Here is a 14,303-nt window from a genome sequence, read left to right on the forward strand (position 1 = left end):
ATCCTAAAATCCATCAAGGATTAGCCTTATTTCTGCTTGATGCTTGCATGTGATTTTTTTTCTTATACATAGTAACCTGAGAGTGAGCTGAGAGACACTACATGAACGTTTACCCCTAAGTGTTAACCTTTTGCCTCCAAACTGCTTCGCAAAGGGTATTTTTATAACAAAGGTAGATTTATTTTTTTCTTGGAGGATTTTCCCCAGAGTCTTTTTTTAATCCTTCCCTTCAAAGCCACCCGCACAACCACATACCTAGTTCCAGGCGGAATCGCAAGCAGTGATGGGTCTGATGCCCTTCAAGACCATTCCTGTGCCATCAGGAGAGGATTATTCCAGCACCCAGCTGGAATACGCTCCAGCACCCGCACAGCTCTCGGCCTCTGCGGTGCTTCCCAGCACTCGAACACAGAGGCCAGCCTGTCTTAGCATCTCGCAGAAAAAATACAGATTAGCTTGTCACGCTGTTTACAAGATAGGTCGCAGGCCTGCAGGTCCCCAGCTGAGTTTTTCATCCCTTGCGTGTTCTGGTGGCTATGCACAGAGGTCTGGAAATGTTAATGTGTCATTAACAGCTTTTATTTAGGAAAAAGGGGGTGGTGGGGGGGGGGAATGATCCCTAAAACAATTAGTTTTGTTCCAGAAATCCTATGTCTGAGAATTCCTGGAATAAAAATTCATAAATTTGAGCAGATGTCGCTCACAGCGCACAGGTAATCATATAAAACCCAGGCTCTGTGCTGGCCAGTCACGCTCTCTGATAGCGTCACATCTTGGGAGAGGTCCGTCTTGACTTGCTGTGTGAGGGCTTGGTGCAGGTAGTGCAGGTTTCTGTTGGGGTGTTATTTCCAGTGCCCTCAGATGCTCTTCTGTGCCCAAGGACAGGGGAACACGCAAGGAACTGGTTGTGACATCAAGGATCTCGTACTGAGGACCATATTACCACACAGACAAAAAAGATGCCTGAATTTGCTGAGCAGCATGAATTGCCTCCTATTTTTCTCTTAGTGCTGCAGAGAACCCGTAGTGATGGCTTTCTATGATTTCAGACTGATCCCGTGCCATTCTCCAGGTTAGAGGACATGCCTTGAGGGAAGGGATGCATCCTGTGATCCTGAGCTGTCAGAATGAGGTGTGCAGCCTGGAGCAGCAAGGGACTATGCTGAGGCTGTTCTGGAATGTGCTGGGATCCACACTGGTCCCAGAAAATCAATGACCCTGGGCCCTAATCCTTCGCCAGGACTGTTCGTGTCACAGGCAATCTGCTCCCTTAAGTTTCAGGGTTATTTGGACAGCAATAGCATCCAAGTGTTTATTCCTTTTAAGTTAATCAACATGTAAATGAACATAAAACCACTAATAAATAAAAGGCAAATTATATTTTCCTAGCAAATTGAGCATGTTGCTTGTGTGTGCTGAAGATTTAATAAGCATGATTAAGTGTAGACAACTGCTGAGTGGAGAAAAGTTAGTCCTCAGGCAGAGGAGGCTTCGCAGCCTCCCCTCCTTCCTCAGTTTATGTTTTGAAAACTGTACCAGTTCAGAATAGGAACTGCTGCAAAGCTCCCTTTTATTTTTACATCGAGATACAACAGTGATCTTAAAGGACATGTAGCGTTTTCCTGAGAAACACGGTAATCTGAGTACAACTTTGCCTCTAGGTGTAGCCCCGTAAGCTGCTCGAGGCTGTTTGGTTGCTAAGACATCTCCCATAAATATCCCCGAAACATTTGGTGTCTTAAACAGCGGGGAAGCAAACCTGGTGCGGAAGGGGGCTTTTTTTGGGCAGTGGTCGCTGGGTCTGCTCAGGGCTAGCGTCTGCACTGGGCAGTTCTGGAACGAATTATTCTCTGTATGTACTTCTCTGCCTTGATTATTGTATTTTGTCTCTTCAGTGAGACGGCAGAAAGAGGCTGACGTGGTGCCTGCGGTGATATATATTATGTTTTCTAAACTTCCTTGGAAAATGGAAGGGCTTAAAAGTTTGCACATATATTTATCTTATACATACATTCTGCAAAGATACTGGCAAATACCTTTGATGTTCAGATTACTGTCACTACCCAGGGCATCATACCCCTGTCCTCAGTGCCCCAGGGAAACCGCCTGGACCTGGCTGGGCGTAGGCAACGCTCTGGTCGTCCTTGTGTTCAGAGACCAGAACGTAAAACCGTTTCTTTCATACACCTGAACTGCGAAGCTCAAGGTACAACTATCCACATCACCTGTGTGCATCGGGGCGGCAGCTCGTGCACCGCAGGGCTGTTCCTTCCCCTCCTCTGGATGTGTCCTGCCGTACGGAGGGGGGACCCTGCCCCGTCTCCCCATTTTTTCTTTCATCGTCCTGGTGTAAATCTAAATAACGTAGCTGTGCAGGCAGCAGTCCTGTCCTCCCTCCTCTCCCTGATAAACGTGGTTAGACACAGTCTCCTTCATCAAGAATCAGTTCTGATTACGTATTTACTGGCTTCCCACCTTGTGCGAACACCATCCCTTCCCATTCAGAAACCATTTTTGCAAGGAAGGTGTTAAAATTACCTGTTCCTGAGACTCACCAACTGTTAAGATCGGTAATTATTTTCCCATATCCAGGGAAATGCTGATTGGAATTATCGCAGGTATCTTCATATTTGATCAGGAGAGAGTAATACAATTTTCCTCCTCCTAACGCTCGGCATAATTATTCCCAGCCCTGCAAAACAGGTGTAAATTGAATCAGAAATGATCATACCAGGCCAGGCTCCCAACACACATCAGCTGAGGATGCGGCCAGCGTGCGCGGGTGCAATTGCCTGCATGAGCATGTTGGGAAAATAGGTCGCTTGATACAGCAGTAATCTTCGCTGGTTCTTGATCTGAATAAAGGCTGTACACAGCTGCATGTGACAAAGAAAAAAGTGATGTGCGTTTAAAATAAAGGAACTCTGCAATGAAGCTGGTTGCTATGGGTCTTCTCCACCCTTCCCTTTCTGTAGGGCAGCTTTGGGAACGAATTCAGCTCCAGATGAAGTTGTTAAATGTCTTTTCATTGACCTATGGAGATGTGGATCTGGCCTTAAGGCATCAAAAATTTAATCGTATCATGACTACATGGAACGTGACATATAAAATTTCAGTAAACGCAGATTCCTCCAGTATTAACTTTATTTTCCCTCTGCTAGATAACCTCTTCAAACCAAAGGAAAGATTCATTCCAGAGAAGGAGATGCACATGAGATCTAAAAGGTACATATCGCCTCGGTTCAGAGTTCGCTGTGAATCACTGCCACCTCAGACCTAAGGCAGCGTATTTCCACGTCATCTTCATCCTCTGGAGGGTCGGTCTGTCACGCTGCTTGCCATGAGCTTTTGTGCAATGCTCATGGTTTTCTTCCACTGTATCAGTTTGATAGATTTGGGGCCGCCCTGCCCTTTGAGCACCCCTTTTCTAGCAGTTTCAGACAGCATGGGGTAGCCATGGTGTGAAAACTAAGTCCTTGACAGGTATCTCATGTTGGACATTCAAAAATGTAAGCAGTACAGTCACTCTGGGGTTTTTTTTCACCCTGATAGTATGGGAATTCCAGCAAACTATTAGGATCGTGGTGCCTGATCTTTAACTGCATTGCACTTCATGCCATCGTTTACAGCAAGGAAAGCTGCAAATGGCTACCATGCAGAATTCATCCTGTTTTTAAGAGTGCTCAAGATGTGTCGCATTTCTCTTCTCCAAAATACAATCTCCAGCCAAAACAGGCTGCTTCAAGAACTCGGTATTGCAAAATATGATGAGGAAAAATCAGAACTAAACAGGCTTTGTATGCATGCAAAGAACAGGACTGCTGCGAAGGAAGGTCCGACTTTCTTTTCAAACCCCTGGGAATTTTATCATCGATTTCAATGGAAAAAGATCAGAGCAGAAGTCACCTTTTTGAGGGCAACTCATGTTATTTTTAAAACAGACAGATTATGTTCTCCTTAGTAAAAAGAGTTCCTAATGACAGTGAAAAAATGTTAACAGTCTACAGTCTTATAATGATGGTTTTCTTATATTTTAGAAAAATACTTGAAAATTATTGCTTGGTATTAATTTTGTGACATAAATATAAAAAAGTGTACAGGCCAGATTCTGCTTTGAATTATATTGCTGCAAATTGAAACCAACTCCACTGAGCTCATTAGAAGCTACTCCAGAATTATGCTGCTGCATTGAGATAACCCAATCCCATCTCTTTCTTTACTTTTTAGTTCAAAATTAGGAGTGTTTTTCAACAAGTCGGATTTTATATAAAAACATTATTGTTAATAGTTTATAATTCCCGTGTCATAAATCTAATTCAAGTACTTGGAGACGCCCATTAATGACAAGTATTGCATTGAAGGCAAACACTTTCTATAGGAAAGACAATTTATTGGCGAGTCCCAGGGATGACATGTGAAGTTAACTTTCTAAATCCATTCCAGGATTTATGACAATTTACCTGAAGTCAAAAAGAAACAAGAAGAAAAACAGAAACGGATCATCATCCAGAGTAACAGACTGCGTGTTGAGATCTTTAAAAAGGTAAGGATGTCCTCTGAATGCCCAGTATAGTTTTGTAACCCTTCTTTACCTGTGAATGGGGTCCGTAGAGGCAGCACCTGCCTGGGGAGCCTGTGCTAACCATGTGCAAACCCTGAGAGCAAAGGATGTTTTTTTAAATCTTGTCCTTGGGGTTAGGCACTGCTTTAAACTTGAATTAACAGCTGAACCTTGTGTTGGAATAAGCACCCTAGACTTTGGGGTTTTTAAAAATGAGTAATTAGTTAGTTGTGGTAGAAAGCTGCATTAGCGCAGCTAATCCGGGGCAGATCTGAGGCACTCCCAGATAATCCTGCTCCACGTTGCACACAAGTTACTAGTTTTTCCTTGTTTACGTACTCTATACCTCCATCTAATTACACCCTTCCTGTCCAAGATGGAAAAGCTTTCAGTGCCTTTTTTTTTTGAGCAATGTAGCCAGTAGATTTGAAGTCTGAGAATGCTAATACCATCTCACCTACAGTATCACTGAAGATTTCTACAGTGAGAGCCACCTCATGTGTTTTAACGGTATCTTAAGGCTGTTTTGCATCGTTTTTTTCCCAGCAATTACTGGACCAGCTCCTTCAAAGAAACACAGAGTGACAAAGGATTCTCTTGCCCATCATCCTAATTGGATCTTGAATGCCTTTGACTGCTAGATAAGCCATAAAATTTGCTGTTATCTCAATTACCTGGAGGTATTTTTCTTATCTTTGGCTCTTTGAAAGATAAAGAAAGATCATTTATATTTCAATTGAAATTTCAAGGCAACTTTCAAGTAATCAAAAACAGTCTAAAAGGGAACACAGCTGTTTCAGAGCATCACCTTTTGGTCAGTTTACCCAGAGGAAATAATTTTAAGAATTTTTAATGCAAATACTGAATTACAGTGGTATCATTTATCTTAATCTTTTAAAAAGTATATGTCTCTGTAGCAATCGAACTGGGTTTATAAGATCTGGAAAACTTATTTCTCTGAATTATTCTATTAATTGATTTCCTGTGAGTTAAATCCTTGAAGTAAAGAAAAATGAATATCATTATTTGTTATGTTTAGAAACTAGCTGAAATAGCATTACCACATAATCACAGCAGCAGTTTCACATTAATACTTAACATACCAAAAGGGACCAATATTTTAGCTCTCTGAAGAACTCTATTCCTGTTTATATAGTGAATCTACACAGCAAGCTTACCTGTTAAAGAGCAATATTTAAAAATTTGATTATAACACTGTTTTTCATGTTTTTCATTGTAATATATATTTTGCTCCACTTCTGTGAGCATTAAGTATTTATAGAAATGGCATATTAAAAAGTGGTGCCAAGAAGTATGTTTGCATCAGAACTGCAGAACTAAAACCATCTGTAATGTTTCCTCCAAAAATATTTAAATCTTTATTTGTACATTTTGGAAGTAAAAACAACCAGCTTACAAACCAATGAAGTTTATTTATGGAATAAAATATGAATATAATATTGATCCAACTGCTGTGTTTTTATTTGGTACTGTTAAATATAACACAATTATTGAAACTGCTTGAGAAGTCATGCTTTTGTATGCCACAAATCCTATGGTAAAAAATATTGCCCATATAAATCATTGCAAGTGTTAACCTCTGTTGCACGAACATTCAATTGAGTGTGTTTGAATGAGGCTGGAATTTGGCCTTTGGTATCTGTGCTTTATTTTTCTAATCTAGCCTGAGATGTAAGGTCAGGTTTTTTGGAAGAGGGATGTTTGTGAGCTGGGCTTTGGCCACTGAGATAGCCTCCAGCTGTGTGACCTGTGCTGGACACAAGGAACCTCGTTATATTTTGTGCTCTGACTGTCTCTGTTAGATTACTTTGCCTCTTTGTGTTTCAGCTTCCTGGTTTGTAAAGTAGGATTAACGATGTTAATTTTTACTCACAGAGAACAATAGAGATTTATTGGACAAATATATTGCATTCCAGATAGATATCTTCAAAAACTTGTCAATTTGTTCAATACATTTCGAGAGGACATGTAAGGTAAGGTAATGCTGGCTGTGAGGAAGAAACTGCCAGGGTTCTTCCCCCAAAAAAGTCTTTTTCACCAAGCAAGTAATGCTGTACTGGAAACCGAAGTCAGGGCTGGACCACAAATGGCTCCAAGTAGAACTTGTAAAAGAGACTGCAAGAAGGAGCATCCTCCAAGCTTTGCAGCTCAGCGGTGCGGTAGATCTGCTCTCCTGTGGGTTCATTGATCCCTCTTGCTGCTCTCCAGGAAAAACATGTGGCCTGCCTCAAACAGGAGGGCCTTTCTCTCTCTGGTGGACTTCTGGGTCTCCACCACAGAGTGATAAATTATAGCCGTAAACACACCCACACACATGGTTTCCTAGACTGAATCTGAAGGATTATCTTTCAAGATTTCGTCCAGTTACAGCTCGCTACAACAACTAGAGGCATTTCCTATAGAAGTCAGTGCCAAAATCCCCTCTGATTTCAGTAGGAACCTAGCATTTTTCCCCCTTGGTTCCTTAGTCTCTAGTTTCTTGACTTCAGAGAAATGCAGCTTTGGTTCATCAAGTTTGTACCCTTCAGGAGCATTATTTCCTGCACACATCCGTAGAGAAATACTATATACATTTAAGCCTGCTTTACTGTATACATTTAAGCCTGCTTGTAGTCTTACCCTAGAGCCACAGCAAGATATTTTGGTATGGAGACAAGACATTTGGTATTCGGAATCCATGGAGAACACAGCAAGATACTCACTGCCTGGGTCAGGGATGTCCCCTGGTGTGGGACTGACATCTAGTGCCACCAGGAGAGGAGAGCCCCAAAACTTTTCCTGCTTCTTCTCTGGCAGAGCGGAAGAGCCAGAGTCTTTCTCGTAGGGAGTGAAAGAGTATTTTACATGGAAATCAGACATTTGTCCTGCAGGATGCCCAGGAACTAAATGGAGATGGCTTAATCTAACTGCTGTAATATATCGCTCCTCCATGCTCACACAATTTTATATGCATATGTAAATGCATGAAATATATATGCATATTTGACATGCTTCTCACTGTCTGGCTGGGAATATCAAACAGAGGAGCTGATCCTCCTTAGAAATCACAGCACCCAGGTCCTCGTGAGGAAATGAACCACGTGAGCAACTGGGATGAATGGCACAGGCTTGGTGTGACATGGTTCAGCCTGGTTTCTGCCCCTTGGCACCCCCATCGGCACGATGACCAGGGCAGGATGCTTCTCAACTGACCTGGTTTCCTCTCATTTCTGCTGGCCGTCCTCGGAGACAGGGTACTGCACCGGCCTGCTGCATCCTCACCTCCTCTGCCTCATGAGTAACTCCACCTTCTCACAGACTTAAAGCCAGTGCACTATTCACAAAATCTTTTGGGTTTGTACAAGGGTTATTTCCAAATGTTTTTATTTTCTCTAAATGTAATTTTCAAAGTCTGCAGGACAAATATGTGGCAATTTGAGGTGGAAATTCTCTTCTATGAATAAGCTTGTGAGTATACCTAATGAGCAAAATGCATAATGCAAATCACTGTCTGGGAATGTTTTATATGATATGAAACCTTTGCTTCAGAAAACAAAAAATGATCTCTGTTGCAAACCTAATTTCTCTTTCTGGGCCTCAGAAAAGAAGGTATCTGGTAATGTATCCAGCAAACAATTCTGACATTCATTTCAGCTCTACAATCCAGTCATTGTAATAGAAAATAGACTGTACAGGAAAATGTTACTTCAGAAAAACATGAGCCTCACAGGCTTAGCCCTATGCAAGCAAGCATCAACTTAATGAAGTTTAGAGTTAGGAAAAAAATTGGTGTAATTTCACTTTGGACTTGAAGGCGTTTCAAAGTAAAGAGTACATTTGCCATCGGATAGTACTCGACACAGAAAACTCCCCAGCCTCAACTGGAGATCACCCACACTTGTCAAACACTGGAATTTTCCTTCTTGTTGGATGCTGCTTGACTTCGGGTTCTCTGGCTGTTGGCCCATGCCCTGTGTCTTCAGGAGGGACACATTTTACTGCTGGTACAACTCTACAAGGATTAACATCTCTGGTAATAGGCATTGCCATTTGTTCCCCATCTCCCTCGTTGGGTCATCTCTTTTCACACTGCTGATCGGTACGCGCCTGCAGAACAGTATTTAATAACGAATGTCGATTGGGGTGAGATGTTGAGATGGTTTTGGGGCGTTAAGGCACAGAGCCTGCGTAGGCTTGCCAACACATTGACTTGGTGTTCTCCTTCCGAAACAGAAAGCCTCTCAATAGGGTTGACATTTTGCATTATTCAAAATGGAGCCCACATGGGGAACGCACAGTGGTTTAGGTGTGCAAGGCATGGTGTTTGTTTGCTTGCTGGCATCATTAATTTCATCTGACAGAAATACCTCATTAAGGGTTGGAAGTCATTGCAACGTAAAGCACTGAGGGTTACAGTATTCTGGGGATTTATTTTAAACCCAAATATTTTCCCGTGTATGTGTATGCAAGTCATTAGTTACTTCTTCGAGTTTACTCAGCTGGTCAGATAGATGAGGAGACTGTCTGGGTAAGACTTTTTAGGAGTTTTGTTGTTGAATATCTGGGATTGGTCATGTTAGTGTAATGTTTTCTGTGAGAGAGCTGATTTACAAGGAAAACAACACAGAAAGGCAGGGATAAAGTTTCTGGCAGCTCTCTCCAGAGGAAACCATTCCCCGATACGGCCATCGCAGTAAGAGCTCCATGGCTAAAAATACCCCAGCTTGCCTCGTCTGTAGAGATGTTTGCCCCTTTGACTTCAGGGACAAAAATGCCTGTGTGCTTTGATGGGTGGGTAATTATCTTTCCAGGAGCATCGACTGGCCACTTGTTCACTGACAGAGTAGATCAGTACACAGGGTTGTCCCACAGGGTCATATTTCATCAAGCACTATGACTTAAGCCTGTGTAGTTTATTACTCAGTATGCTTCTTGCTGAGCTGGGTTATGGCCGGCTGGATGCCTGTGAGATGCCCTCGCAGTGCTCCCCTGCTGTCGTGGCCACAGGTCAGCACCAGGCAATGGGGGTCTGAGAATTCCCAAGCCCAGCTGAGACCGTTCCCAGTTTGCAGTCTTCCGAATAAAAGGCGATTAGAAAGTGGTGGCACAAACTAAAATGAGAGGAGACCTGAGCATAAAAACGGATTAGCATAAAAGAAGATACTGAAAATCTTTCAAATATACTGTAGGTAGAGAAGCTCAATGTATGTATGAAAATATTTATTAAGCTTTGATTTAAATATGCATCTACGGATATCACAATCACAAAAACCCTTGCCCAAAATCCTTATTCAGAGAGAGGAGCCTGTGTTGCTCGTTGAGTGATGCTAGTCTGCCTATTGATAACGGCGTACCAGTGTGTTGGGCTCTGGAAGTGAAACTTGCCTCCCAGCTGAACTACGTGGAGGTGTTTCGGGAGGTGATGATTTCCTCTCTTGCAACGTCTGTTTAGCTATGACAAAACTGTTGAAAGAAGCACGTCATGTGAAAACACATTTCTATGTTGAAAATAAAAAGCATCCTCTTCTTTAAGTCAGGCATCTTACTTTTCCTAGTTCTCCTTGGCTCCGTACCAAAGCTGTAGGAGACAGAATTACTTAATATCCATTTTAGATGACCCACAGAATAAGATAATGAGGTGTATCATCTCCCTACCAGCTGCAGAGTGATTGGAAGAAAAAAAAAAAAAAGAGAAGAAACTGCACAAATGTGCTCATGGTACACACAATTATATAAAATTAGTAAATAGGAAAAGTGCAATGAACTGCTTGAGGTTCGTGTTGCATAGATAGGAATATGTAAAAGAGCCCCTAATTGCAGAGATATTTTTTTTGTTTTAGAAATTGATCACAGTGATGTATTTTAGACTTCATGTTTTAAATAATTTATCTTCTACAGTATCTTACAATGACTAGACTTCAGTTAATATATAATTATAGGAAGATCCTTATGCAAACACATATTACATGTAGGCTGCTCCATGGTTCTGGAGTTACTGCAGGTCTGCAATTGGCTTGAGAAATTGCCAGTAGAAAATGGCAAAGACCCTTTTGAAACCATTTTAGCTTCATCTTCTTGCTCAGGCCATCTGTTAATACACCATCTAATGTGCTCTTGCAGCTCTTGAAGCTGTGCTTGAAGAATGGGGAGACTTGCCTTTTTATTTCATGTTTCTGTGCTTTTTTAGAACTTTTTGTTCCCTAAAGTAAGTAAGCAGTTTGTATCCCCTTCTGGGGTGATGTGGGGAAAGTTAGTTAAGATCGTGACCAAAGGGTGATCATGGGAACGGTGTCCAGTCTGAACTTGGACTAATCTTCTGATCACCTGATAAAGGCGTCTGAAAGAAAGGTCCCTCAGCAATCATTGTAATGAATTGTAATATATAACTGTGGCCAGGGAGTTAAAAAAAAACCATATTCAGGACAAAAGTCTGCTTTTGTAACTGGGTTGTCCTCTGAAATTGTGTCACTGCAGAAGGAGGAAGGGAAATAGGCTAGAGACGGACATGTGCCGTGATTTGGGGGAGAAATGATGAGGAAAGGACAATGCTCTTCTCCACGGATAAACAACGGGCTGGATGCACGGTGCAGCTGCCTGAGGACTGCCCAGACAGGGCTGCTGGACGCGTTGCCCTCAATGACAATAATGCAGCGTATTTTGAATAATCCCCCAATGACAGCGGTGTGGTCTCCAACAGCATTGCAGTGATGTCAGGGAAAGGGAATTACCACTGTATTCTAGACTGCCGATTTATAGACAAATAAACCAGTGCTCAAATATTATATCCACATTAGTTCTTCGTGACTAATGTTGTTACAATGAATACCAGAGGAATTAGTAATGAATACCCACTTACTGTAAAGTGTCGCCAAATATATACTTAACTTGTAATGCTACTGGGAGCACATATATAATTTGGGGGTTTGTTATTGTGTAAAAATATAACTTTGAGGGCTCATTGGTCTAAATTTAATTATGTAATGGCATAAGTTAAACTGCATGAAAGATATATAATTATGGGCTGACTGTTCTATCTAATACTATTAGCTGATGTTACAAAACCAACATTTTCCTTCTATTTGTTTTAGTCTTGAGAGGTTTCACTTGCTGTGTTTGTGACCCAAAGCAAATGAAAGTTTTGCAATAGAATCTAACAATCAGAAAATGCCTATAATAAAAGAAGCTCTGTTTCACTCTTCCTTTCATAAATAATATGAGATTAAGACCCAACTGATTTCATTCTCCCGTGATGTATACCACAGTACTTTTTAATGATTTCTCTCAAATTTCCCATTAGGAATATTTATTTTTCTTTAAAAACACCGAAAAATATGCTGTCTTCCTAATGTACTGTCCCAGAGTTTATGATGATGGATGTTGCATTGTTTTGTGGTTTGCAGAGGGCTAGACAGGAATGTTAAAAATATATGACTTCATAATTTTTAGTCTGAGTTGAATACTGTCCTCTTGTGAGACATGTAAAAATTTGTGGGTTTTTTTCTTTCTTTTGTTTTCAGGGAGACAGTGAAATTTGTAGCAACACATCAAAGTGCTTATTCTTAATGTCTGGTCTGAAGTGAAAAAAACCCTCCATATTTAATGGGTTATTTGTTGTATTTAAAGGGATTTTAGCACAGGACACCTTCCTGCCATGCTCTCAGAAATGTCCTGTCCTGCTGGAGAATCACCACTTCTCAGAATGAGTATTGAAATTAGTAGGAAAAGTTAAAATGATGTTTCTTCCACCATGGAAAAATAAGGATCTATTCAGGTGGTCTGAAAAATAAGGAGCTCTTCAGGACCTCAGGGAGAGGACATAGGATGTCCAGAACACGGGCCCAAATTACTCTGCTTTGGATGCTTTCAGGATTTTTCTGTAGCAGGCGGTTGGGCAGAAAAACCTTGGTGCGTCTTCCTAGGTGGCAGAAGTTCCTTCTCACTACAGTAAATAGGGGCTGATCAACAGCAGGGCACCAAATGAGAAGAGCGAGCAACCTTTTTTTTTTTTTTTTTTATTTTGCAGAATATTAATTCCTGTCTGGTAGCATTACCCAAGCCGGTGTGCCACGGGTCCTCGCTGTGCACTGCGAGGGAGAGCGGGGGTCACCCGTTACTGCAATAGGCTTGAGTAAGAAAATGGCAGCACCAGAACGAAAAGTGGAGTTTTAGGGCTGTGCAGACATGCTGAGGAAGATTGTTTGTTTGTTTGTTTGTTTATTTATTATTTATGAAGATAAGTCTTTGGTCAGGTGTTACTAAAACAGAAGAAAGTTTTGCTAGCGTGGTTTTTTCCTCTTCCTGGAGAAAGGCTGGAAGAGGAAAATGTCAATGGCTAATTTGGTGTGGGGTGAAGCCGGGAGCTGAGCCCTACATCCCCCGGGATGTTGAGGCTGTTGGGTCAGGGTGCTGGGGGCCGCGGGGGGTTCCTGCCGGCAGAGAGGGTGCCCCAAGGTGGGGAGGGTGCCCCAAGGGAGGCTCAGCTGCGAGGTGGGGGCACGGGAGGCTCAGCTGCCGGTGGTGGCTGTGCTTGTGGAGAGCTCTGTGTTTGCGTGACCGAGGGTTTATGCTACGGGAAAAGAATGTAACCAGGGACCGTGTGAGGTTTGGGTTTTTGTGTTTTAACTGCTGAAGAATTTAGGGGGTTGCTGTTGTTGTTGTTAAGGTCCTGTATCCTTGGAGCGGTGGGTTTCTTTGTTTGCTCTTGCTTGAGCTCCTCCTGGCTTTTTCACCCTTGGCCCTGTTACAGCAGCCTGCAACAGACTCTGTGTAGTTTCCCTATAAAGTAGTATATAGGGCTTAATCAGCATTAAAGCAGAGCTTACTCCCCTGCTTTGTTAGAGGAAAGGAGCTGTTTTCCAAAATGATATTGCAGTGGAGGGGTAGGACAAACTGGGCAGAGCAGGCAGGGGGAGAGGACCATGACGAGCATGTACCACTCGCCATCAGCCCTGCTGCCCTTCTTCCAGGTAGAAATGATGCTAGCAGGCAGTGTTCTCCAAACACAGCTTAATGGAAGGGGCTTGCTCCCTCAGATTACGTTTTATCCCTGAGACAGACTAAAAATTCAGCTTCTCATTTATTAAATAGATAAATAACTTCAGGATGGCAGTGTCAATTTTACTTATATTTGAATATCATGTTATAATGCTATATCATTCAAACAAGGGAGGGGTTGGTTTACTTTCTTCTCTATCAAAAAAAGGTATCTAGAAACATTTAAGTTTTGGGGTTCTGCGATCCATGATAAAATTAATTCAGTATTATATCCTGTCGATCGGCTGTAGCAGTTCGAGGTTCTCTACAAGTACAAAGGACCATGTTACTTCAGAAACAGTCTCCACTCAACAAAACCCCCACTTTATAAGCGTGTCCCTTGCACGTGTGCAACAAGGGAGAAACTGAGTAAATCCTTGGTTCTCAAAGTCAGGAGAAGTCTATCCCTGTAATTAAACTGAGCTCTGTTGAAACTCCTGGGGCTCCAGCTGGGCCCCGGGAGTCCATCGACTCGGACAAACAGACAGACCATGGCCTCGTGGGCAGCGGAGGGGAGACGCGAGCTCTGGCTGCAGCAAGGCGCTGGCGGGGTTGCCCTCTGCTTACTGCTCCCAGCTGCGCTGGCAGATTCAAGGCTTTGGGGCAGAAATGTCAGATGAATTCGACGTCATGGTACCTTTAGGATAGGAAGAGAAAAAGGTCATACCCAAAGTAGGGAGCTGCAAGGGGAGTGGAGGGGAAGGTAGGA

The 14,303-nt window shown here is 42.4% G+C and overlaps 1 protein-coding gene across 1 annotated transcript in view; it reads left to right on the forward strand.

The window, feature by feature from the left end:
- C6H10orf90 (chromosome 6 C10orf90 homolog) overlaps positions 1 to 5,163 on the forward strand; it is a 68,236-nt gene extending 63,073 nt beyond the window's left edge. Inside the window, exons 7-9 of the mRNA XM_050899291.1 lie at positions 3,162 to 3,225; positions 4,444 to 4,543; positions 5,108 to 5,163. Coding sequence (XP_050755248.1) covers positions 3,162 to 3,225; positions 4,444 to 4,543; positions 5,108 to 5,146 — 203 coding nt within the window. The 3' untranslated portion in view covers positions 5,147 to 5,163. The remainder of the gene's footprint in view (positions 1 to 3,161; positions 3,226 to 4,443; positions 4,544 to 5,107) is intronic.
- The last annotated feature ends 9,140 nt before the right edge of the window (positions 5,164 to 14,303 follow it).

Source organism: Gymnogyps californianus, chromosome 6 (genome assembly GCF_018139145.2).
Source record: "Gymnogyps californianus isolate 813 chromosome 6, ASM1813914v2, whole genome shotgun sequence".
Classification (NCBI taxonomy): domain Eukaryota; kingdom Metazoa; phylum Chordata; class Aves; order Accipitriformes; family Cathartidae; genus Gymnogyps; species Gymnogyps californianus.